This window comes from Manis pentadactyla, chromosome 13 (assembly GCF_030020395.1).
Source record: "Manis pentadactyla isolate mManPen7 chromosome 13, mManPen7.hap1, whole genome shotgun sequence".
Taxonomy (NCBI): domain Eukaryota; kingdom Metazoa; phylum Chordata; class Mammalia; order Pholidota; family Manidae; genus Manis; species Manis pentadactyla.
The window spans coordinates 29,320,692-29,348,162 of record NC_080031.1 but is presented as its reverse complement, the minus strand read 5'-3'; the positions used below and the strand labels follow the sequence as shown (position 1 = coordinate 29,348,162).

The following is a 27,471-nucleotide window of genomic DNA, read 5'->3' as shown; positions in this document are numbered from 1 at the left end:
AGATATATAGTGTGTGTGCGCTTAGGTTTTTAAAAACAATTTAGAGAACTGGTAATATTAACCTGTTATGTTGGGGGTGGACTGATGTTGGGTAGGAAGTAAAGCAAATCTAAATTTTCAAAGCAAAATGTCATAAGTGAACCAGTATATTAAATTGGTGGCTGGATCTCGAGGAATTATTTCAGATGACTTTTAACCACAGTGATTTGACTGTATACATCTAATGAAATATTTTAAGGCCAAAAAAAATGATACACTTTTCTTTAAGAATCATATGTTGGTCATAACTTTAATAATCATATTTTGATGTAATTGTATGTGTATGGTATGCATATGTAAGGAAATACATAATAATGTTATTAGAACCAAGTTTTTCAGCATGAGAGAGAAATAGCTACATGATCAGAGAATCTAAGGAAAAACGCTGAATGATGCATATTGTAATTATGGGTGAAATGTTACAGTGTTTGAAAGTGATTGAGGAAATGATTGAGGATAGAGGTAAAACAAAATTGGCTATGTATTGATCACTGGGAAGCTGTGTGATGAGTATATGAAGATTCATAATTACATTTTTTTCTACTCTGTGGAAATTTTTTAACAATATTAAAACAAGTTTGGAAGCATAAAAGTGTACTCCTAAATAACTAATGAGTTAAATGGAAATCACACAAGAAATTGCTAATATTTGGAGTAGAATAATCATATACTGTTTAAAAATGCATGACATGCAGAAAAGGCAATACTAAAAAAATTAATTTATCGATTTCAGTGCTCCAAGAAAAGCTTTAAACTAAGCAAGTTCAACTCAAGAAGTTAGAAAAAGAAATATAGAATAATAGGAGGGAAAAATTAGGAACAAAAGAATAGAAAGAAGTTGATACTGTTACAACTTGTTAGACTACAAGTAGCTCGCTAGGTTGAGGTGAGAGGTTGGTCTGTAATTTTCTTTTCTTCTAATATCTTTTCTATATCGTTATGTTGCCCTCATAGAAGAACCAGTTGTTCTCGGGGAAACTGGTAAGATTTCTATGTTGTCATGTCTTAAATAGTTAAATTTCTGAGTATAAATACCCAACGTACTTTTTTCATCACAGATTGTGTCAGTCACTGTGTTAGGCACTAAGAATATATGCATGGTTAGGATACTCGCCCTACTTGTGGGCTCAAGTCTAAAAGAGGATGCAAATTTGTAAATAAAAAGTTACAGTCAGGTGAGAAATGTCAGTAGACAAAATGGAAAAGTCCAGGGGAAGTGCCCTGAGAGAAGATAAATCTTAGTGTACAGATGGACTGGGAAAGGCTGGAGAGGTTTGCTCAAGTGATTTCCGAGGAGAGTTGGTATTCACCAAGAGGCCTCTCTGGCACAGCAGAGAACACATGACACATCCTCGCAGGGACTTCGCGTGTGGCTGGGAGCCAGTGAGTCATGAGGGCTGTCACCAGTATGTCACTTCAGGTTTTGGTAGCGAGGTTCGTAACAGACTGGTCTGTAATTTGCCTTTTAACATCTTTGCATTGGGGTTATGCTGGCCTTATAAAAGTTTTGTGAAGTATTCCTTCTTTGCTGTTCTCTAGAAAAGGTTGTGTAAGATTGGTACTATTTCTTCCTTAAATGTTTGTGAAGTCATCTGGGCCTGAGGTTTTTTTTGGTCAGTGTGTCTGTTAAACACACTTAGTGGAACAGTAACTGCAAGTTTCATCTTTAAAAGTTGACTATGTATCTGAGAAAGTGATATATCATTCTTATTAACATTTTCACATAATAAAACTTCCATCTGTTCACTGAGATTGCCACAACCCACAGTTTGATCAATGTTCTATCAATGACAGAAATTCACGAGTATGAGAATCCAGTCTGTTTCTAATTACCAAATGGTATATTCTAGGTTCAACTGAGAAAAATAAAAATAATGAGTACCTGGGCTGTGTGAGTGTTGAATAAGACAAATGTACAATGATACTGAGTGAGACAAATCTCTGCGATCCAGATGCTTGTAGACTTTTATTATAAGCATATGTCAGATGATTTTAATCTACCTGCTTTATTAGAGGTGTGTATGTGCATATACACACCTATACATGTATCTTAGGATGTATTAAGGATTGATCATTTTGATGGACTTTACCACTCACAATGCTTTGTCGCAGTTGCTTTAGTGTCTTTTTAATTAAATTTATGTTTTGTAATAAGAAATCACATCATTCCACCTCAAAAGGTAGCAGAGATGTCTCTCTCCAGCTTAGTCCTTTAGTCATCCATGTTCCCAGCTCCAGAGCCAACAGATGTTAGTTGTTTCTTGCTGCCCTTCAGTTCGAGTTGTTTGGATATGCATATAATATATATCTCTCCCACCCCACACACATCTTTTTTTTTTCCCTTTGTGTTGTGCACTTTGCTTTAAGCCATTGTCTCAGACCATCCCATGCCATTGTGTATTAGAGCTGCCTCTTGTTTCTTCTCTCTATGGCTGCCTTGCATCTTGTATAGTAACAACAATGACAATAATAATAAAGTAATGTAACTGTTGATGGAATTTTTAGGTTATTTCCAGCCTTACTTCAGAAAAGACTATGTTGAATATCCCCAGTTGCTTTGGATAACTAAATATCCTTTTCCTTTGCCAGTATTTTAGGACAGATCTTATGTTTCATTTCAGCTATGAACCAGAGAATCAGTCAAAGTGCTCCAGTGAAACAGCCACCACCCCTGGCTCCCCAGAGCCCCCAGGGAGGAGTCATGGGTGGGGGCAGCTCCAACCAGCAGCAACAGATGCGGCTGCAGCAACTGCAGATGGAGAAGGAGAGGCTGCGACTGAAGCAGCAAGAACTGCTTCGGCAGGTGAGGCCCCAGGTTAGAAACCAGCCTTCCACTTTTGGGGGTTTGCTTTCCTACATGAGATTGGGTATATTTCATTTTAGCATTTATTAGTTACAGAGGACCGTACTTTCTCTAGAACTAAAATAACACAAACATTCTAACCAATTCTGCCCTTATCTTAGTTTGTTGACTGACCTTTGATCACATGGGCTGTCACTGCAGTCAAACAAATGGAAGGCAGCAGGGTGCTTCCTCAAATGTGTGTGGAATTGGAGATTACTATATTTCTGAGGACTTTACTAAGGGAAAAACTCTGGAACATCACTTAGGGGAAAACATTTTACTTTAAATGAGTTACTTGGGGGATACACCAATAATATGATACTTCACAAATAAAAAATATGTTTCATATAGCTAAATCTATTATGTCTTATTTAAAACACAGTACAAATTATCCCAAGGTTAGAGGATCCCAAAGTGCCTTAAAATTATGTGCTTGTGGATGATTTTTCATGTTGGAAAGGGTATGACCTAACATTAGAGAGCTTGAAACCCTCATGACAAGTTCCACCAGTCTAGTTTGGGAAAGTACTCTTAGCCCTTTTGTTCCATAAGAATAGGTAATCCCTCTTAAAATTGGTTTTTACTTTGTATCTTATTTCAGAGTGGTAAAGTCTAAGTTCAGCAATTGGGGAAATGATCTTACCAAAGCAGTTTTTTTTTAGTTTTTACGTTGTTGTTTTTTTAAGTAAAACATGGTGCTGTTTGAAAGTATACAAAAGGTGAAAGTACAATGAAATGCAGTCTTGCCCATTTCCTTAGTTTCTCTTCTCTAGGTGTAAGTACACAGTTTCTTGTATTTGTTTTTTTCAGAGATAGTCTGTTTACAAACATGGAATACACGTATCTGTACTATTTTCACGCTAAATCATAGCATACTGAGGGTAGACATTAAAAAATGACTATACTGTATATTTGTGTTGCCAGGATGGAGGCGTTTAAACAAGGTACATTTTTTTAAATGAGGGCTGTATTTCAGAAGAGTCACCAGTATTTATGGAAATACATGAACTTGATACAATCATTAAACTTGGATTTGGGGTTTGAGAAACTGGTACCCAAGGAATCAAACTCCCATGGAACCCCAGGCCCACCTTTATTAAACTGTGCTGTCAGTAATCTGTCAGTCTAATTCTGGTGTGGTTGGCACCAAAAGTGGGCTCTGATAGGAGTAAGAGAGTTTGTGCCAGCATATGATGTCAGGAATTGGTCTTGAAATGACTCTTTGTCATTAAGAAGGTGGAGAAAAGGGTGCATACTTACCATTTACTGTATCTTTAATTGACTTTCTAACACTTGACTATAATGGAAAGATGTTTTTCATTTATATAAAAGTATCATCAGAACAAAGTATCACCATCAAGAATATAATTGTGTAGCTATTAGAAGAAATAGCTTCTTGTAATTCTAAAAATTCAAGGGCATGTTTTACCCAGCCTGATTTCATTGCTTGCTTTCCATTTTCTTGTTACTGAGTACAAATTGTCTAAGTAAATACAAACTCAATTTCACATATGAATTAAAAGACTATCAAAACCAAGAAATCTTATTAAGAAAAATTACTTGATTGCTAATGTCAAAGTCTTGCTCTTTTTAAGATAGTTTTTAAAGTCTAGAAATGGGCTGTTCGTCATTTTGTTGTATGCCGTAGATGGGCCTGGTTTTGCTCTTGGTTTTGGTTTTTGGTGGTGTTCTTTTTTTTTTTTTTGGTGGGCAAAATGCTGCTACTTATAAAACTCTTCCTTCCAGAAAATTTTTCTAAATCTCACTCTCACTCTTACTATGGGTGATGGGTCCTGGACAGAATAGCTTCACTTCCTTCCAAGGTAATGTCTTTGTTTCTTCTTTACTACCTACTGTGTTATCTTTTCGTATATTGAAATGACAGTCCTGCTCTGTTCTTACACTGTTAGGATTTTCTTGTTTTTGTTTTTTAGCAATCAGTATAAATTCAATATACCTTAAGTCTTTTGACTTCCTGTGAACTTCTTCAGTTGACAGTTCCTCTTACCACCAAAATATTGAATTATACCTTTCCTGCCTCATCTACTACCCAGAAGCAAAGAACGTACCGACCCATATGCTTGAGTCCTGACACCTTAAGTCTTGCTGTCCTATCCTTAATGCTGTTCAGCACTTCTAGGTTTCAGTTTGTTATGTGGGGACCCCACTGGCTCCTGTCTTCCTCAGTCTGCTTCTTGGGCTAGCTTGGGAATTCTGTGCTATGGTGATATGTCTGGATACAATTTGTAATTCAGCCTACACAGCCAAACCATGTGGCTTAAAATAATTTTTATCCATCTTATTTTTCACTCTTAGGCAATGCGGAATATCAATCCCAGCACAGCAAATTCTCCAAAATGTCAGGTAGGCTCTCATCTGATGTTTTAGCATTGGGAAAAAAAGATACTAAATTAGGAAAGAGAGAATTGTGCTCCAAGGGCCTGTCCTCACTGAAGATTAGCTCAGAGTATAACTCTGAGCCATCTTTCTACCAAGATAATAATACTGCTGTTCCCAGAAAGTCTACACTATCTGTTCCCTCCCTGTTCCTCCCAGAGAGCTTCCAGCATTCATTTTGATTCCCTGGAGATCTTCTTTTAATTCCATATTTGAAATGTATTATGTCTTAATTATACATCCTGTCAGCCTTTTGAGGTGTGCCTAATTTTTATTTGCATAGCTTAGGATATTATTTATAATGATTTATAGGAATTAATAACTTGAATAACAACAAAGGTAGTACCACTGATTATTTACTTGGGTAGGCTACTTTAGGAAATATTAAGTTATAATGATACTATTAGGAAAGGAAAAATTCTTTTCTAGTGGACATTTCAAAGGAAGAATATCAAAGTTCTTGGAAGAGGGAAGGATTTGCCTGGTAGTGTTTTGGGTCTCTTGGCTTTTTCAACATTTCTCCCTGATTAACCTCAGGGAGCACTGCCAAGAAGACATCTTATTTGGATGGAAAGATTGTGGCCATTTTTCCTTCTCACATAGGCACTTACCTGACTCATGCAAAGAATCCCATTTTTGAAACCAAAGAGATTCTTTGTGTTCAGGGTTCCTAAGATTTGAAGGAATTATGAGCTAGGGGATCACTGCACTTTTCTCAGGTGGGCAGAAACAACCACGGAACACCTCATTTTCTATGGGCTCTTCTGCACCACGCTAAATAAGTGCATTGTGTTAAAATTAGCCATAGAGGTGGGAATCAGCAGAATTCCACTCATTTTGGATACTGTTAACTTGTCCATTGGAACACCATCTGATAAAGTCATTTAAGTCCTTATTGAAACCAGTTAATTTTGAGAGAGGAAGAATTCTGTTCTTTATCTGTCTCATAAATGCCTTCTTTAATCAAGACATGCAGTAAGGGAATAACTTAGGAAAGTTGTCTTTGCTGAAGCAGAGCACATTGTTGTGATGAGGGCCACTAATACTACATTTGACTGGGAAGAACACCATAGCATTGTATCTTTGTAATGTGAAGACATTAGTTCTTGCTTTTTCTCTGAAGTATTTCTGAAAGAAGGCTTTTATTTGTGGTAAATAAAGTAGAAAGTAATACAGGAGCAGAAATTAGCTCAAATGAAATTCGGGTTTAAGCAAGAAGTCCTCTATGCCAAAAGTGTTTTTAATACTGTTTTTTTTCCCTACTGAGATCTTAAACCTTAAATCTGATAAAAATATTAAAAACATTTAGGTCTTTATTTGAGCATAAGTGTCAATAGTTGATCTTTTTAAAAATTATCAGGAGTTCATTTTTACCAGCAAAACTTTAGAAAAGGCGAGGTTCATAAGTAATAACTCTATTAAAGTTATATTAAAATTGCAGAGTTGATTCCTTAAGTTTGTCTAAGCCAGAGCAAGAAACCTGAAAGAGATGTTTTTTAGAATCAACTTTGCATAAGATAGAGAATAAAATACTGATATGTTACATAAGTTTTAGTTGCCAGTGTATTTGCCTGACACAATTGTGAAAATGTCAGTAAATGAAATTCCAATATCGAGTTAAATGTGGAGCAGTTCCAGATACACGGAGCCTGGTGTTTGTATCAAGCTTTTTTGTTTTTCTCATCTTACGTATTTTGTAGATGACCTTAAGGTAGATATCAGGAAAGATGTCGCAAAGAGGGCCATATCTTAAGTGAAAGTGGCTTTAAGTTGAGTTACCAGGATAATCAAGAAAGCAAGAAAGAGTTTTCCAGTCTCAAAGAACAGAACATATGAAAGAATAATGGAGAAAAAGGGATTGATCTATTCAGTATTTGAGAGCCAAGCGCTGTTAGGTTTTTTCCTCTTTTTCACTTTTCTGATAGAAATTAGTGCTGTTGAGTTAATAAACAATGTGAAGTCAGGGTCATTATTTTATAATTCTGTACCTCATATACTGTGGGATGTGGGAAGGTACCAGAGCTCAGAATGTTTACAGATTACTCATTTCCAAAATTGTCTTTAAATACTTCTATGTAGGATTAACAAAATATGTTTATATTGTACGATTCTCTGTTCATGTAAACTAATGTCAGTATGGGTGAGGTAATGCAAAATTTTGAAAAATTAAGGCAACACTAAGGCAATAGTATGTCCATAGTTAAAGATGGAAATTACCGCCTTAATTTGTTGGGGTTTGTTTGCAGAATTTTGGAAAAACTTGTCCTTGTTTTAAATTTAAAATTTTTAACTTTCATTTTAATTTTCACTTTTTACATTTCAAAAGCAGTTTCCATTCTTAGAAGAAAACTTGAAATTATAAACATCATCTTTGTGAGATTGAGCATGTGATGTCCAATTTTCTAGTTATATCTATTTCTAATACATCAATTGATCCTTTGTAAATTGGAGACCTTTTGCAAGAGTGGGTTAGGAACGAATCCCAGTTTTTGTTTCAAGGTCTTTTGAAACACTGTAAGAAAAGATAGTCGTCCGGAGCCCCGGAACCCCACCAGCCCTCCACACCACCGCCTGGCAGTGTGAATGTTTTTACCTTCTCTTCTGCTTAATGTGGTTCTTAATACCTGTAGTTCGTTCCTAAGAGCTGTGAGATCAAGTCTCTAAACTCTACAATCTGGTTTGTGGTCTGTGGTCAGTAGCCGCCTCTCTTGCTGAGTTTAATTAAGCCAGTTACTCCTTCCTCTAGTGAGTGTACTCTTCTGTCTTGTTACTATGATAACATTTCATGAGCTTTTTTCCTTCCCTCTTACCCAATTAAGATTCTACATTTCCTTATCAGAATTCTTGAAACTACCCAGAAAATAGAAACAACACTGCCATATATAGATAACTTTATTTCTGAGGAAATAGTTGCTTTAATCTTTATAGAAATGATAGCTATAAATATTTTGGAACTAATGAGTATTGTGTAGTTGCCTTCCTTATGGGTAACAATAAATATACATGATGGTCAGTCACCAGTTTAATTGGTGATAAAATCCACAGATTCATGTTTAGGATATATATATACTACATCATTAGCCCACAGTGGTAAAGAGTAAGTTTATTTGTCCATAGTTTCAGTCAAATGTAGCAAAATAATACCTCTATTCAGTGCCATATGAAAAATAATCACCATCAATCTTTTTTTCCTTGAATTTAATAATAGCAAAATATTTTGATTTTTTCCCCTCCAAACTGTCTTTATTATCAGACACTAAAAGAGCTGTTTCAGAATCTAGTTAGCTTTTTCCAAGATTATCTGTCTTCTCTTTGAGGTCCTAATATTGACTAAGTCATAGAGTAATTCAAGTGTTTTCCCATGAAAATTACATACATATATGTTTTATTGTTGAAAACTTTAAGGGGTGCTGGTTTAGCCTCACACACTGTATACTCAAATAGGTTATCTCATTTGTTTTATTTGTTAAGGTTGTCATAATTTGAAAAGTGCTGTAATAACTTTTGTTACTTTGAGACCATAATTCAGTAACAAATCACAAAAGACCTAAGTCCAGAGATCTGCCAGAGTGTTAACTCTCAGGGTAAGGCTGGGGCCACAGAACTGCTTTTCTATCTTATACCACTTTTCAGAGTTTAGGATTATCACATAGTACTTATAACTATCCCCAGATTCGGGAATACGCATTTTTAGTAAAACTGCTCTGAAGTTGAAAATAATTTGGCAAAGGGAACAAACTTTAAAAAGCAAAGCATCCTAAGCATTGGCTAAATGTTTTAATAACTTCAGACATAATGAAATTTTCTGTGACTGTTTAAAGCTGTGTTGGAAACTGGGGTGTGGCAAGGCTTATCATGAGCAGTTGGAAAAGATGGTACTTTTTTCCTATTTTAGAATTAACATAAACTGCTATCATTAAGACAAACTGTTTATGAAGTGTATGTTTTTAGAGTTTTTCTGAATTTCTAAATTTGGGTTTCTATTTCACCAAAGTAACCTTCCTTAAACAAATCAGGAAAAAAGCAAACCTTCTCTTGTTTGTCATATATTATCCAAAGTGAATAAACTCTTACATAAACTTTTTAATCAGTTTTTGCTAAAGACAAAATTGCTTTAAGAATGTAATTAAAGTTGACATTGTATTATAGAATATTCTATAAATAGAGTCATAACTTTTTCACTAGTATTATTTTGAGATTGATTCATGTTTCTTAGGTTTTCCTTTTATTGCTAATTAGTATTCCACTGTAGGGGTATACTATTTTTTATCTATTTACCTATTGATAAAAATTTGAGTTGTTTCTAAATTTTGACTTTCTGTAGAAAATACGCTTTTTCTTTTAGATACCCTAAGAATTTAATTATCTAGAAATATTCTAAATGTTTCCAGACTACTGACTATTTCTACTACCTTTCTCCTTACTTTTCTATATGCTGTAAAACCAAAGCATCAATTTCATATGGGACCAAAATATTTTAACTACCAGATATATATTAAAGTTGTCTTTTTTACCCTATGGAAAATAATATTGCTATTTAAATAAGAGAAGGGAAATATAAAAAAGGGCCAATGACTTATGGCTAGATCTTGATTCCATAAAAGTACACTTTATAAAGCAGGCAAACTCGTGTTTTCCTTTAAAACCATTCTGGAGAATTCCCTCCAGACAAAGCTGGGGTCATCAGTTTTACTTACAGTGCAGATAGCTCCGATTCACAATGCATCCTAGATTAGTTAGCTAAGATTTATGAGCTCAATGGGAAAAGCCATCACATTTTTGTATTATTACAGAAGAAAATGGGCTAAAAATATTTGCTTCATTTAGAAAAAATCAAATACTCTTTAGAAGTATTTGACCTTTGAAATACAGAAACATGATTAAATTTTGGCCAAATGTCCTATATTTCTCTATTTTTGAAAGTCTGTCAAACTATTTATTCCAGCTACCTTTGGGAAAGAGAAGCTTAATGAACTTGTGTTTTTAGCTCAGTATTAGAATTTTAGGCACTTGTTCCAGGTAAAAACTCTACTTAGAGATAGACGAAACTTGTAACATGTTTCAACTGAAATCAGTTTTTATAGACTATCCGGTTATGTCCCAAGGATTGTTTTTAAAAGAGTTATGCCAGATTTGCCCAGTTACAAAATAATGTTCATATTCATCTAAAATGTGTTTTGCTACTATTGTTTTATTGTAGTAGAAGCCTTACTCCATAGGGATATATAGATATATACAGACTTAATAGCAGTATAATGGAGAAAGTTTATATGGAGTACGTTTTTATTAAAAATTTCAGACTATTTAACTTCATTATATACTTACCCATATTAAAATTATCTTTCTCTAACATCATTAAGCAAAAGGTCTATATGGCTCTGAAACAAATCTTGAATATTTTACTTATAAAATTATTAATTTTATATAAGTGCGTTCACTTTCACATTTACAATCCTTGACTAAGAATAAAAGGAATTATCAAGCTTACTCATAATGAGAACCTAACTTGCTCACTGGACACAGGACGGCTTGGGGAGGAGCTCGGACTCCATGTTCACTCTTCTTCAAAATCCGAGTAGGTAAAGCATCAAGTAGGATGCTTCCCCAAATTCTCATCTTCTAAGACCTGCCTTCCTAAAAACTATGTCTGTATGGGTGTATGCATGCATGCATGCCTATATATATGTGTGTGTTTATATAGGAAGTACATGTTACTGGTTTTATATTCAGTTGAATATAAAACTCCAAATATAACCTACTCCAAAGTTGTAGGTTAAGAAGGAGGAAAAAGGTTGGTCTGTTTTCCTACATAAATACATAGTTTCCCTCCCCCATTTTTGACAGTTTCTTTAAAAATATCAATAAAAAGATTTCCATCTTCCTTACTGAACCCATTGAAATAAATTATATTCACAGCAGATGAAATATTAACAAGAATTAATGACTGGGGGGGAGGGGACTACAAAGTCAGCTTTAACTACTTAAAGCAATTTTGTCTTCCTCAAATACTGGCCTGCATAAGAATATCCACTTTTGGTTAATTATGTAAGTCATTACACATCAATTATACCTCAGAAATGCTATTCAAAATGACTTAGGGCATCTCATCAACTCTGTTCTTTTTGCTGTAACTAGAAGTTTCAAAACTGAGCTGAATATTTATATCATGATATGGTTTCTATAATCTTATGTGTTTATGTTCTTTGTATCACTGGCCTTATCACTGTATTTTCATGCCAGTTCTTCCCTATTTGATTGATAATGCTATATCCTCCCCCATCACTAGTAACTAAAATGGCATTATTTTCATCAATCCTATCAAGTTCAGTCTGATGAATCCCTAGGTTAGTCACCCTTAGCCTTGGCTCAAACACAGACCTGATGGGAAGTGTGTTTCCATAGCCCTTTACAGGGCCGGGTATCATCCCAAGCAATATGGAATGACTTCATCTTCTTACTCAACTCTCTAAATTACCTTTCTTTGTAAACGTGGGTAGTTGGTTCTATAGTGTCTGCTGACAGTAGACTTTCACTTGCTAAAGGCAGCAAAAGAGTAAAAGTTTGACAGCTTTGAACAAGCCAAGTGGGAAAATACAAACCAAAAATTTGCTGCACATAACAATTGGCTTTAACCTCATAAAACAATCTTGAAAAGTGGAAACTTTATCAGAAAGGGTAAAATAAAAAGTTGTAAAAACAATATGAAAACTATAGCCAGTTACTCAGTTATTTCAGTAATTTACTTGCTAGGGTCATGTCACATACTTGCTCTGTGTTCCAAGGAGTTACAACGAGGTACACAGAAACTTCAGCATGTCTTCTTTGTAAGAAGGCAAATGAGGCTCTTCTCAAGATATTTGCAAACCCTCCCATATTTTGAAAGACCTACAGCTCCCTCACTGAAACCTAGGCATCAGCCTCATCCATAGCCTATAATTTTATTCATTTTAAAATTTACTGCTATTTACATCCTCATTTTTTAATAGCAACATAAATTATTCAAAGTATTGGAAGTTACTGTTTTATGCTCCAAAATAGTCCATTCACTCATTCAGTGTGCCCTTAAGGGACAAAGAAATAAAGAAATAATTAAAATAATGTGTGGTAAGTGCTAAGATCATGTTACATACCTATGTTCACAGTGCTAGAGACGTCAAATCTGTCTGATCCAAAGATGGAGATGGGATCATCATGGAGAGTTACCTAGAGAAGGCAGAACTGGGTCTTAAATAGAAAGAAATAAAAGTGTTCTTGTCAAGAGTGGCGTATGGAAGGACATGGCACCAACGGAGGTGTGTCCTCCGGCAGGCCTGCGGGGAGTGCGCGCTGTGTCAGTGCCCCTTGTCTCTCTGTGAGATGAGAGGAGGAGGGGTTAGAGACAGGAGAGAGAACACAAAATGGATCCCCAGAAGCTACTGGAAAAGAGGATTTGCCTTTACAGGAGGAGGGGAAACACCACTTTCTGAGACTGAAAGAAAAGCTACAAAGATGAGTGTGCACGAGGACAGGTTTGGGGAGGAGCAGGCAGGGATGGCAGAGGGGCCAGACAAACCACAGTTGTGCCCAGTGGTCTCAGTGTTCTTATTTAAATGGAGGAGAGATGGAAATGGACTTAACTGGATAGAGGCTTGAGAGAGTATGCCAGATTTGGAGTAGTGACTGTAAGAATGTGAGGAAAAAACTGACCAGCGAACCAGAAAAAAAGTTAATGAGCTGTACTAAGGTGAGGCCCTAGCCAAAGCCAAGACTGTTCATTTGTAACAGTCTGGATGGTTATATTTTTCTTTAGCATTTCTTAGCAGTCTTATTATAGAAATGAAGCAAACACATTTTTAGTATTGATTTCAGGATTGGAGTTTGCTGTGTTGACAGATGAAATCCATGTACAGCAGGAACATGAAAGGTACTCATGTATTTCAAATCATCAGCCCTGAGTTAATACTTGTGGGGAAGGAGAAAAATAATTAAACCAACAGAACGTGAAAAAATGCTCAACATCACTAATCATCAGAGAAATACAAATGAAAACCACAATGAGGTATCATCTCACACCTGTTAGAACAGCTGGTATCAAAAAGAAATGGGATAACAAGTGTTGGCAAGGATATGGAGCAAAGGGGGAATCCCTCCACACTGTTGGTGGGGATGTAAATTGGTGTAGCCACTGTGGAAATGGTGTGGAGTTATTCAAAAAATTTAAAATAGAACACTACCATTTGATCCAGCAATGCCACTTCTGGGTATTTATCTTGAGAAAATGAAAGATTGAAAAAGATATATGCTCCCCTATGTTCATTACAGCATTATTTACAGTAGCCAAGATACGGAAACAACCAGCATGTCTATTGATACATGAATGGGTAAAGCTGTGGTACATATATACAGTAGAGTATTACTCAGCCATAAAAAAGAATAAAATTTTGCCATTTGCAACAACATGGATGGACCTTGAGGGCATTATGCTCGGTAAAAAAGGTCAGTGAAAGACATTGTAAGTGGAAGCTGAAAAATAAAAACAGAAAAACAAGCTCATAGATACAGAAAACATTTTGGTAGTTGCCAGAAGTGGTTTTTGGGGTGAGCAAAGTGGGTGAATGAAGGGGGTCAAAGGGGTTGAACTTCCAGTTATAAATAAGTCACGGAAATGTATGGTGACTATAGTTACCAATACTGGATTGCATATTTGAAAGTTGCTAAAGGAGTAGATCTTAAAAGTCCTTATCACAAGAAAAAATAATTGGGGGTGATGGTGGTGACAGATGGTGTCTAGAATTACTGTGGTGATCATTTCACCGTGTATACCAATATCGAATCATACTGTACACCTGAAACTGACATCATGTATGTCAATTATTTCTTAATGGAACAAAAAAAAAACAAAAGGGAGCCAATAGACTGGAATAGCAAGAGAGGGAAGAAACTGGAGTAGTACTGACCCATAGATTTTGCTCAGGTTTCTAGGTATAGAATCCTGCTGAGGAATTACTGGATAACTCAAGATAAGAAAACCTAAAGTCAAAATGAGATACTTGATTAGCAAAGCATGAAATAATGCAGGAAGATAGCTGGAGAAATTGGTGTCTTAGGATAAATCATCAAATGTTCCTCCAGCTTTGCTTTATTACTGGTGCCAAACACACAAAACCGTATGAGGCTTGGTGAGTAAAAGTAAACTTTTAAGAATTCTTTTTTGAAAGGCCAGACTTGCCATCCCACCCTAAGAAGGGATTAGGAGCATCTGTCAAAGTAAGGACATTGTAACAAAATGACATTAGGTATAAAGTGTGTATGTTTTGGAGTTAATAATACTAGATAAACTTAAAATTTATATGATTGTCAGTCACTTGAAATGGATAGAAGAACTTGGTCTTTTTTACTGGGAAACCTAACTTTAAAAAGATGTTAATACTTCAACATTTTGTAATACGTGGTACCCTATTGTGCATTTTATTCCTCAAACCTTACAATAAACTTGTTAATCAGTAGGCTGATTCTGTTTGTGTTTGTTTATTTTAGGAATTAGCTCTCCGTAGCCAGTTACCAACCCTGGAGCAGGATGGTGGGACTCAAAATCCAGTATCTTCTCCTGGGATGTCTCAGGAATTGAGAACAATGACGACCAATAGCTCAGATCCTTTTCTGAACAGGTTGGTGAGAGTCGCTATTGGCCAATATATGAGAAAGATCACCGCTGTAAGATTATTCTCCTTAGTATTTCTCATAAGCTGTTTGAACATCTGTGTGGGCCAAGAACAATAGCTGTAAAGGAATCTCTCCGTAACAATGGCAAGTACAATAAAACTCGAGGGTTAAAAGCCAGCTTCTGTGAGAGGAAGTGAGCTGTTCAGACTTGTGGAGGGGATACTTACTCAGAGTCACAAGTCTGCTTCTCCCTGTACTGTTGATTAGCAGTTACCTAACATTACAGAATCATGAAGGAACATGTGAATACCTTTCTCTGAAAGCAAACGGGCTGCATCATAAGGATCAGTGGAAGGAATTTTCCACACGTAAGAGTTTGACCTGAGAGGTTTTACTGCAGCAGCACTGTGAGGCCTCCTGTTCTTAAGGGCTGTAGTCCAAGGAGATAACATGCAAGGTTGTGCCACTTCTTAAAAATGTGTTTATGTTAAAGGCAGTATTTGAAAATAACAACTACTTAAGGATGCTCTTTCATGCGTTACCACAAATCTTGGGTTTTAGGCAGATTACAAAAAATGTTATTTTATATGGTGCTCTGTTGAAAGCTGCAGGCTGAGACAGGTCACATTCTTTGCCTAGAAAGCCATTTAAAACTAGTTCATTCTTCTAGGTTGAAAAATATTCATGGAGTCTTAGTTGTAAGAATATGAAACAAACACTTTATGGTCTTCATGCTTTTTTTTTCTTTAAACCAATTTTAAACAACACATTTAAAAAAATATTTGAAGTTACTTTGGTTTGGAAATACTATCATGCTACCCTCTCTCTCCATTCTCACCAGTTGAGAAAATTCATGACTCTAAGGAAAAAAAAAATCTGTCCTACCAAAATATTTCCTAACAGAATTTCCCACCATTTGCTCAGCCTTAAGATTAATGCTAGTAGCCTAATTGGGAGGTGTAGTTTTAAAGTTCATCTGAAATGAATGTTGTTTGTATTTACTTCTCTGACACTCAGTTTAAAGTTCTGCCAAAAATTGAGTGTATTTACACAAGATTATAGTTCTGAACTTGAAGTTAACTAGGAAAGGTCATAGCCACAGAACTTAATTTTTTCCCCACAAGGAAAATTTCAGATCATTATTATTCCAGTACCCATCTTACTGAAGGGCCTGTATTGATCCAGGGATAATATTAGGCTACTTAGACAAATGGATAGACTGCGTATCCATCCTTGTGGTTGTCATTTGTGAAGCTTCTTTCTTAAATTTTGATGGGAGCTGAGCTAGTTGAGGTTCTGTTTTCTGGTGAAGATCAGAGAGTGGCAGGTTATCAGTGTTTTACTGTAAAGGCAAAGCCCCTTTCCCACCTTCTGTAGTACCCCCAGGTTCTAAAACACACATCTGACTATGACATTTCTCTTTTCAAAAAACTCTTGATAGTTTCTCATTGCCTGTTACTTGATGCGTACATATTCCTTAAGCTCTAAACACTTGTTCCCCTATCTTGCCACGGAGTTGACTCTTGGTAGTGGTACAACATCCCCTTGTCTGCCTTTACACCGAGGTTCTACAAGGCCAGCTCTAGTGTCCCCCTCCATGAAACCTTTCCCCTATACTTTTCAATCTCCTTCTCTTTGTTCTGAAAACACTTTGCTCACGTATGATTCATTCATGTGTTTATTCATCTCCCTCTCCTAAGTTGTGAGCCTCTCAAAGAGCATCAGTTGCAGGTTGTTAATGTTGTTAACCTCTGTATCCTCAGAGCCTTGTCTGATGCCTGTCGTGTAGTACCAGATGCTCTGTGAATGTTTATTGAATGAGTGGGCGCAGTAGCTGATAGGGTTCTGTAGGGAGCAGTTCCTAATCAGGAAAATGGCCCATGAACGCTGTCCTCAGGAATGCCCATGTGCTTCCCTGTGGCTTGGAAAGAACTCCGCATCTCTGTGTAAATTCAGCTATTCTATAACAGTCTTGAGTGTCTGATGTGTGTCCCATGCTTATTGGTGGGAATAGAGTGATGACTAGGACCAGGCCCTTGTCCCAGATCAGGGCAGGCAAGATAAAAACAAACCACATCCTGAGGCCTTCTCTGATGCAGCTGCATTGTGTACAAATGGTCTCAGAGGCAAATTTATGCCTTCTTGGATCAGTGTGAAGCTTTTGAATCTTGCCAAAAGCTGGCAGAAGTGTTAAACCAGTGATTGCAATATACAGAGTGAGGGGGAGGGCGGCCAGCAAATGCATTGTGTAATTTAGGGAAGAAATTTGGGGACTAACCTTTGAACCCTGAACAACTGTGAAAGATTGTTTTCAAGCTTAGTTGTTTTTTTGTATTAAAACTTTTGTGTAAGCTAAGCAGCTGCTTAAATGTCCAAGCTGAAAGTTAAAATTCACATCATGGTCAGAGACTATTTAGAGTAAAAATCGCCTTTGATTCACACTTTTCTGTAAATTTTTCTAGAATTAATAGAACCCCAAATTTTACAGTCAGTTTCTGCTGGTATCTACCTGCTGCAAGTTAGAAAAGTACTGTGTTTATTAAAGTGATGTTCTCGGGTGTTACCATATTTGTATGTATATCTAGGAAACTTCATTTAGCCTAAAGTAAAAATCAGTCTTGGCTCATGTTTTTGTTTTTTCCCAAGGCGTGTGCTTTGTAGTTGTTTTGTGTGTGTCGGGGGTTGGGTGGGGGGTGTTATTTTTTCATTTGTTTGTTTTTTTTTAATCCTTCCTTCAGCTGGAATTCTAAGGACTCCTGTGTTAAGCTAAGGTGTTTGTGGTCTTTTTCCCCCTTAAACAGAAGCAAGGAGATCAAGCCACAGACTCACCAGCAGTGGCTCCCGTGTTCTGGCCCAATCCAAAAAGGAATTCTGGTTCTTTTTTGGGTTGATCTTTCCCCTTGGCTTAAACACTCTGCACTGAGAGCTAGGAATTTGACTTGTGTCTAGTAAAGACCTGTCTCAACGCCCGCTTAGAGTTTGTGTTCTGATTTATACCTGGGTTACCACCACTTGGGAAATGGGGACCTTGAGGTAAGTGAGCTATGTGGATCCCCCAGATTCAAGTGGTATTAGAAGGAATACGGAGAATTTTCTGTCAATTCGGAAAACAGAGGTTTTTGTTTTTGTTTATCCTTCTTGCCACCAAACCCAGAACCTTAGGAGAGATCTTGGCCCCTTAACGCTGCCAGCTTCACTTAGGATTAACTCGTCTGTCTGATTTCAGAGCGTAAGGACTGTGTATGGGCTCTAAAGGAGGCGCTTGTTTCAGATGTGTGGGGAAGGAGTTGTCTTTAATCCTCTTTGAGAATCGTGTTGGTACTCAGCAGGTATTTATTTTTACCTTGAAATAACTTAAATTTTTATTTGTCTTGTTCTGTAACTGATTCTTTATAGTGGCACCTATCATTCTCGAGATGAGAGTACAGACAGTGGACTAAGCATGAGTAGCTACAGTGTCCCTCGAACCCCAGATGATTTCTTGAATAGTGTGGATGAAATGGATACAGGTTGGTATTCTTTATTCTTCTTACTAATCTGACTTTCAGTCAGATAGAGTCATTTCATCACCAGTTCCGATAAGCTGCTGTGAAAAAAGATTATTCTGAAGAAGACAAATTAAAATCCCATAGACTTTGAAATCAATTTAAAAATCCCATAGACAATTCATATCAAGAGTGCTTTGTTTCTGTATGGTAGTTTGTAATTTAAGTCTTCTGGTTTTTGATGTCATGGCTATCTTAGCTCATTTTAAACAAAACTGATGACATGATTTACTTTAGCATTTGAAGTATTGAGGTGGTTGACAAAGCAATTGAGGACCCTCTGAGAAGTCTGTATAGGTAGATTTGTATTCTTAATTTTCGAGAAAGATACCTCTGTAATTCCTACGTCTTTTTATATGTGATTTGGTTTCTGCTTCCCTCTTTCTTCTGAGGGTCTTTGTTTCAGCCTAGGTGTTACGGGGCTCAGGAAAACTATGTGGGAAAGGCTATTATTGTTGAAATAATTGCAAGGTTCCTAGCAGGAACTAAGAAATAAATACCTGCTTCATAGGGGTAGTTAAGGAGCCATTTATCTTGTGGCTCACCTAATGCCCCCTGGTTGCCCTGGACCTGGCAACTAGCAGAGGGCAAGGATTGTCAGGGAAATGAAGCAGATCTCCAGCTAGGTAGTTCTGTAGCTGATGACTTCTGAAAGTGTTTGGCAAGTCTTTTATGCCTGTGCTTATCCAGCTTGTGGCTTTGGTGCTTCCCCTCCTCTCTGCTGACCTAAATCTTAAATCATCCTTAAGTGTCACTTTAGACCCTTCTCATCCACAACCCCTTACTCCTCTATGCCCTAGTTCTCTCTTCTCCAAATTCCTATAGCATTTAATGGTTTTTCTGAAAGCATGTTCCATTGAAGCTCTCTAAGGATTGTTAATGTCATATGCAAAAAAGGTTTGTGGCCAGGTAAGTTGGGAAAACCTAGAAACAAATCTAGGAAGATTTATTTTTTCATTGACTTTCGGGAGACTTGTTTTGCTATTATGAATGTGAATCTCCACAAGTGGGATAGAATTTTCATACAGTCCTTTTATTTTAGTGTTCCCCAAAGTGTATACTTAAGGGAAAGATAGGTCTACAGCATTCATTTTTATATTTTATCTTAATATGATAGTGCATATTTGGAAGAGAGTCAATAGTGATGCTATTGTATAGGATACTGTCCTTTTTCCATTGCTGTATATAATTTGCAAGGGTTTTTATTTTTTTCATGGCCCCCCTTTAGTGATCAGCACATATTAATAAACAATCAAGGTGTTCATCCAATATCTGAACGTGTTGGAAGCAGAAGTAAACTTGGCATTGTTATTTTGTTATCTGCGGGTTATTTAGGGTGAAATAAAGTCTGGGCATCAGTGCTGGAGGTCAGTCAGGAATGCTTTCTTTCTCTGTGCATCCCTGTATGCACATGATAACAACTCTGATGTTAGCTTTTCAAAAGAACCTTACTCTGTCTCTCTGTTCTACTAGGTGATACTATCAACCAAAGCACCCTACCCTCACAACAGAACCGTTTCCCAGACTACCTTGAAGCCATTCCTGGGACAAATGTGGACCTTGGAACACTGGAGGGAGATGGAATGAACATAGAAGGAGAGGAGCTGATGCCAAGTTTGCAGGAAGCTTTGAGTTCTGACATCCTTAATGACATGGAGTCTGTTTTGGCTGCCACCAAGCTAGATAAAGAAAGCTTTCTTACATGGTTATAGAGCCCTCACTCAGGTAGACTGCATTCTAAATCTGTGAAGGATCTAAGGAGATAAGACATATATATACCTGAAATTTCCAAATAAGCCAGTTGCAATCTTCTGGCTAATACAGAAAAAGATGAACAAGCGTCCAGCAAGATCCTTTCAACCATTTTTTGCTCTTCCTTGTCCGTTGCTGCTGTTAATATATTGCTGACCTCTTTCATAGTTGGCCCTAAAGAATCAAAAAAAAAAACTTTTTTCCTTTTTTTTTGTTTGTTTCTTTTGCTATTATAACTACTGTTCGTTTTGAGGGCTGGGGGAAGTGAGCCTGTTTGGATGATGGATGCCATTCCTTTTGCCCAGTTAGCTGTTCACCAGTCATTTTAACTAAATCCTCAGACTTGGAAGTCAAATGCTTCATGTCACTGTGTTTAGTTTATTCAAGCAATTGTTTCTTCAGCTGCCTCTGGCCAGTGGAAACACATGACTTACTGGTCTGACAAGCCAAAAATGTTGTATTTGATATTAAGTGCTTAACGCTGATTCGAAGTGATAGCTGAAACCAGGGCTGAAGACTTCCAGTGTTTTGTATTTTCCTCCTAGTGCTATTGTTAGTCACATAGTGAATGACCTTGATTTTATTTTAGGAGCTTATAAGGCATGAGACAATTTCCATAGAAATATGTTAATTATTGCCACATACTCTAGTATAGTTTTTGGTGGGGTTTATTGTGGGTTTGTTTGTTTGTTTTTGTTTAGGTTTGGTTGGGTTTTTTTTTTTCCAGAGCCTAGGCAAATTACCATAGCAGTGAGTCTGTTTATAGTTGTAGCTTGGGACCGTTATTGTAGTTACTTTGGTAAAATCTACATTTCCTGATTTTTTGCCATCTTATTTAAATCTTGATTATTTGCTCTCTATATACACACACACACACACACTTATAATGTTTATAATAGTGTGATAGCAGAATGTATCTTTTTTTTTAAGGTTTCCCTACTTTCCAATTTATTTTAAAATGGTAGCTTTGAATGTATGCATTTAGAATACATGACTAGTAGTTTATATCTCACAGGTAGTTTAAATCTGGTTGGGGCAGTCTGCAGGTGTTTGGGGTAGTTTAGTGTTCTAGAAAGGGCTATTGTGGATAGTGCCTAGAGGAGTCCTGTATGCCCTCTGGGCACAGAATAAACACTATTTGATGAAGTTGAATGAAGCAAACAAGCTACGGCTTTATTTTTCCCGTGTTATTCCCTTGGACTAATTTTAAGTCTTGATGGGAAATCACTGAGTAGGTTCATGATGTACAGGACAGAAGTAAGCTTTATATAGTGATTTACCTTCCTTTAGCTTTGGAAGTTTATCTTCACCTTAGTTTTGGAAGTAAATTCTAGTACTTTAGTTTGCATTTTGTAATGAACACATTAAAGACTACATTGAAATATTGCCTGCAAGATTTTTCATACTTATAAGACTTGCTCCTACTTCTGTATGCTGAGAATTGACCCTGGACAGTTACACAGAATACTCTAAGGTTCATAAGTTAGCTGGTAAAGTGATCAGATTAATAAATGTATATTGGTAGTTGAATTTAGCAAAGAAATAGAGATAATCATGATTATACTTTTATTTTTACAGGGAGAGCTATAACTAGAGTATGTATCTAACAGGAGTAATAGTGGTTTCCAAAGAGTGTTTTTTAAAGGAACAAAATGAGCATGAATCAACTCTTCAATATAAGCTATGAAGTAATAGTTGGTTGTGAATTATAGTGGCACCAGCTAGCACCTCTGATTGAGGGTCTATCAATGTTTCTAGAATAAGCCTTTATTTTCAAGGGTTTATAGCAGACATAAAATTTATTTTCAAGGATTTATAACAGACATAAAATTTATTTTCCTGGAGAAAACTTCTATGAAAAGCCTCAGCTTGGAAAGATAGATTTTTTTCTCTAATTACAAAATCTGAGTATTTTGACCCTTCAGTTTAGAGGAATGCTAAAGTTGGAAGTGAGAAGTTTTATATTAAGTGCTTTCAGTGCTCAAAAATGCAATCACTGTGTTGTATATAATGATTTATAGATCAGTCATTTGTAATAATTGACACTAAGGCTTTTACTAAGAAAACAGCAGAAAGATTAAATCTTGAATTAAGTCTGGGGGAAAATAGCCACTGTGCAGATGCAATGATTTTCTTTTTTTTTAGAGCAATAATGAAATTCTACCTAGAATGCGTAATTGAGTATATGAATGATACAGCATGTTGGTTTTTTATGTGCAGAAGATCAAAGCTACTTGGAAGGAGTGCCTAGAATTTGCCAGTAAGCCACAAATTAAGGTTGCATCTTATGTATAAGCAGAGTAGCTTTAGGTTAGGGAAAGGGTGGGGATGTGGGAGGGGGGTTGTGAGGACTTAGTGGGATCTTGATAGAGAACTTTATGAGCTTCTTTTCCTTCAAATAAAGACATGTCTTGCATCTTGCTGTCCTTAAAGGCAGTTGTTCCTAATACTTCAGTCACTTAAGTACACCCACAACACAAGAAGAGGGAGTTCTCATTTCCTCTTGACTTTAATTTGCCCACTTATACCTCACTGTGTAGCAGCACCATGGTACCTGACAGACACAGTGCTTTGATCTCACTGAACCCCGTACTGACCTGAAGGAGAACAAAGAGTGCTTCCTCTTCCCCAGTTTGCATCACAGCCTTGATGTGGTCTTTCTTGTTTTATGTCCTTGTTCCTAATGTAAAAGTGTTTAACTACTTCTTGGTTGTATTGGGTAGCATTGGGATAAGATTTTAACTGGGTATTCTTGAATTGCTTTTACAATAAACCAGTTTTATAATCTTTAAATTTATCAGCATTTTACATTTGTGTTCTTTTCAGTTAGGGCTTCTTAGATCTACTTATGGTTGATGGAACACATTGGGAATTTCAGATTTTTTCAAAGCATTATTTGTTGTAATAACTATTTTCTATATATGGTGCCTTTTTTAAGAAAAGAAAACATAAGAAAGTGACTTACATACAAATAATGTTGCGTTTTAAGTATTCATCTTAAATAGATGCGTTCTATATGGAACCTTGGCAGAAACACTGAAAAGTAACAGTAATTATATAACTCATAATTCTTATTAATCAGTGTTGGAACACAAACAGTGAAAAAGAGGGAAGCAATATCCAATGATTAAAAATTTTTTAGCTTTAGCACATCTGAGAAATGAGTACTCAGGTGAATTTTATCTTCTACAAGCATGTTTTTGTAAGAATTTTGGGTGTGTCTATCTTAACAGTTATTTTCTGTATCTTGAAAAAATACTCTCCACATTTTAAATGTTTTATATTAGAGAATTCTTTAATGCACACGTATCAAATATATATATATATATAGTACCAATATTACCTTTTTATTTTTTGTTCTAGAAATAAGAGCATGTTCATATGTTAGGTACTTAAACTGTTACATTATTTTTTTCTTATGTAATACCTTTTTGTGTGTTCATGTGGTTCAAATATATTCTTCAAACTCCTCCTTGTTGTTTTTAACGATTAATATATTTAACTTTTTTGGCTTCTTAATGGTCTTCCAAACTAGTGATACTAGTGATAAAAGGAAATATAAATAATTGGTAGACAGGATAAACTTAAGGTTAGTTTGGCATTTGGAATTTTTGAAGTACAGGTGTACTTCTTTGAACTTTATGTTCTGTACTCTTCGTGTTGATCGTCTTCGTCTGTGATAGTAGGTAAGCAAATTGTTTATCCTTCATTCTTAAATGACTTTACTACACATACCACACAGGAGAGGCTGAGAACTTGATGTGGCCTTTCAAGATAGTTTTGGTTTTTATTTCTCGAAGCTCTTGTCTCCTGTCTTGAAAATATAACACACATTAGTGAAAATTGTTAGTTATTGTTTTATAAATAAAAATGTTCACAAATGTAAGTGGCAGGTCCTGAACTTTAAATAAGATCTGATTGTCTTTGGAAATGATTTATTTCTGTACTTGTATATATAGTGTCTTCAGTTACTGACACACATCACTTTTGTGGAGGCAAATCTGAAAATTTTACATGTTTTGTTATGTATAATTACAATAGTAGAACACTAATTTTGTGGAGCTTGAAGTTTGTTTGCCTTATGCAACATTTAGTGGATATAAATCTTAGCTCAAAACCATACCTTCTGTCTGTAGGCATCGCACCTCTTACTAGGGAGTTGCTTTAAGAGGCAGTGTGCTTTTTGTTGTACAGCTTGACGTCCAGTAATGTGAGGCTACCTTCATTCTGGATCCTGTGAGTCAGAATTGTACAACCTTTAGGTAACTTACTAGTTAATCTGATTTGGCAGAATACTCAGAAGAATATGTTAATTTGGATTTGGGACAAATACCTTTTAGAATAATAAGGAGGAGCATTCTAAATATTTGAGAAGTATAGTAGTCTTAGAACCTGATATTGAGTAATTTATGTAATGTTTTTCTTAGACCCAAAATAAAAGCAAAAGTATCTCAGTAAATGAATCACCTAGCTGGGATAAACAGAAAAATGGTATTCTAGAGAGAGAGAGAACAGTACTAGTAGTAAAAGGACACCTAGGTGGTAACTGCAGGAGTGATCAGTAGATGGTGGGTTACATGTGATCCCCCAGGATCTCCGTCTTGTCAACCAAGGCTGCAAAAGGAGAGTGCGTGCTCTCCTGGTGCTTGGAATGGTTTTTAAAAGGGGGAGAGGGACTATTAAAAACTAGAGTTTCTGTAACTTTGTGAAATTGATATTTGTTTATACTCAAATGATTGGACAGGGCTTGATTCCTAAAAGGAACCTCTAAGAAACAAAAGGAAGTGAAAATAGGATCTAAACTAGGAGGATACACTTAATTAGAATGACATTTAAGATTACTAACTTATTTCTTAGGTGACACAAAAGAGTGACACATTTTTACCCATATTTCCTCATGTCTTGTCCCCAGGTATATGTCATGATGAAACTATATATATAGTTCCCAGGACCTGCATAGAATCTATATAATATAAAGAAGGCAGTCTATGAGTTAAATAGCACTTACAGGGTATAATTTTCATCATGGGGTATTACTAAAAACCACATCTCAGTTCCTTTTAAAAAAGACCATTTGTTCAGTTACAAATCAAGTTCTTGTGTTACAGTGCATTTACACAAGAGTGAAGTGATGCTCTAGCTGGCCAGTTGAAAGAGAAATGCACTCCTCAAAGCTGTGGGTTAAGCGACAGTCTGAGAAGAAAGCACTGCTGCCTCTCAGTACTAACTGAACCCAGCTAACGTGACTCAAAGCCCGCGTAGTGATGACTGGACTGAAAACTTGGCTGAGGATAATTTCTCCTCAAGTGAGCCCGCTTGCAACTTGGATTTAAGCACCTCTTTCTGCAGAATAAGAGAGAAGCATATCTGCAGCCAGGGTTCAACAGAGGCTATATGGCAGCAGGATCCACGTGACGGCCAGAATATTACAGATGTGTAAGACTCCAGTCACTGGGGTGACCATGCATCAAAGCCCTAGATGTTATGAGAAATGCAAGCGATCATATTCACGAGCAGCCAGACCACTGAATGGCCTGGAGTCACTGCACAACCGCATGGGCAGCATCGTCTGGAGGAGGCCGTTTGCTGAAGGGTTTACCCTGGGCACCAGGAAGTCTCAAGCTCTATGAAATGCTCTCAGTGGGACTGGCCAGAGGAGAGTGGATTTGAGATTGAGTTGTCTTTTACAATCCAAACCATGAACAACAGTGTAGCTCTAATACATTCTAGGCCAAAGGAATTACTGTGGAATTCCATAATGGGATTTGCAGGACAAGAGCCCTTGTACCACCCAATCAGACAGCTGATGCCTCATGGGGCATGTGTGTGTGAGCCGGCCCAGAACTCCACTTCAGGGGCACATTGTTGATCTGTATTGGAGTGGCAAGCCCTGGTCAGATTTGGTACATTGTTTAGGAAATTTAACACTGATTGGAACTAAAAAATAACTATGCACCAAATTCCTATCGGTCTTCTAAGGTCCTTAAAGTAAAATTCTTGAGGACTGAAACTTGCCAGCAGTTTCATTGTTGTATTCTGCTAAATATGGCAAATTTCAAAAGCAAACTGACCAAGTTTGGTGTCCTATTGCAACCACTTAGACTGTAGGACTTGAAGACTGAAACTTTTCCCATCAAAGGTAAAGTGAAAATATTACATACAATCTCCAACTGGTCATGAGGGCCAAAACAAATTCTAAGGGTCCATTTTAAAAGGAATATATTTTTTTCATGTGACCATGATCTTAGTATCTTGTTTATAGGCTTATGTTGTTACTGATTATATTATATATATTATGCGGTAGACCTATTGAGTAGGTCTACTAAGGGTATTTGCACAGGTACATGAGGCTCTGCCTTACTCTAGTTAATGTGCACACCAAGTAACCCCTCCCCATTTTTATATTAAGTATGCTATTTCCAATAACTGAGTATTTTAATATTCTATACAAATTATCCACTTTATTACCTTATTTGTTCATACCAAATCCTGTAAGACATAGGTACTAATAATTACTATTATTCCTAACCCTGTCGCAAATCTAGGTCCAATGCCACAGTATGGCTGTGAAACAACTAGAAGTTGAATGTAGACCATAACTGGGAAACCCGGGTACAAGGCTAACCACACTCACTGGGGCTTAAAACTGTCTTGTATTGGTTCTTGGCTCCCCTACCCCTTGCCCCACTGCAGGTGAGACTTTGTTGTGGATGCAGAGGTTATCCTAGAGAGACTGCTGCGACATGACAGTGCTCTAAGAGATGACTGCATCTGTCCACTTTTAAAAAACCGTGTACATTGGTTAACAAATACCAGGTAATCTAGCCAACTAATAGATGGTAAGGCAACTTACTCAAATTGCTTAAAACTAGAAGAGGTAAGTGTGTTAAGTGCTTAAGAGTAGTTCATAGAATGTACAATGAGAGCACGTCGTGTGGGAAGAGTACTTCCTCCTGGGATGACTAGCTAAGGCCTCAGATGGTAGTTAAACTGGGCATTGAGTGGTTATATCTAACCAACAGAAGTAGTGGTATAAGCAGAGGAAAGAGCAAAAGCAAGAAAACTAAGAATATGTGAGAGTGGGAAGTATTTTAGTTTGGCTGGGCTGTAAACAATGGATTAGCCCATTCAACAAATATTTGCCTAATATGTGCCAGGCACTATTCCAGGCCTTGGGAATACAGTAATGAACAAAACAGATGAATCCCTGCCCACATGGAGTTACTACACTCTTGACAAGCCAGAAATGGA

The 27,471-nt window shown here is 36.7% G+C and overlaps 1 protein-coding gene across 12 annotated transcripts in view; it reads left to right on the top strand.

The window, feature by feature from the left end:
* The window catches only part of YAP1 (Yes1 associated transcriptional regulator), a 112,768-nt gene extending 89,077 nt beyond the window's left edge, over nt 1-23,691 (top strand). For 3 of the 12 annotated variants that reach the window (XM_036902793.2, XM_036902785.2, XM_036902786.2), the window contains 5 exons: nt 2,661-2,854; nt 5,201-5,248; nt 14,798-14,928; nt 18,320-18,432; nt 19,942-23,691. In XM_036902793.2, the coding sequence (XP_036758688.1) occupies nt 2,661-2,854; nt 5,201-5,248; nt 14,798-14,928; nt 18,320-18,432; nt 19,942-20,180 (725 nt within the window). In that variant the 3' untranslated portion in view covers nt 20,181-23,691. The remainder of the gene's footprint in view (nt 1-2,660; nt 2,855-5,200; nt 5,249-14,797; nt 14,929-18,319; nt 18,433-19,941) is intronic. The other 9 variants (XM_036902787.2, XM_036902794.2, XM_036902788.2 and 6 more) reach the window with 3 other exon arrangements.
* The last annotated feature ends 3,780 nt before the right edge of the window (nt 23,692-27,471 follow it).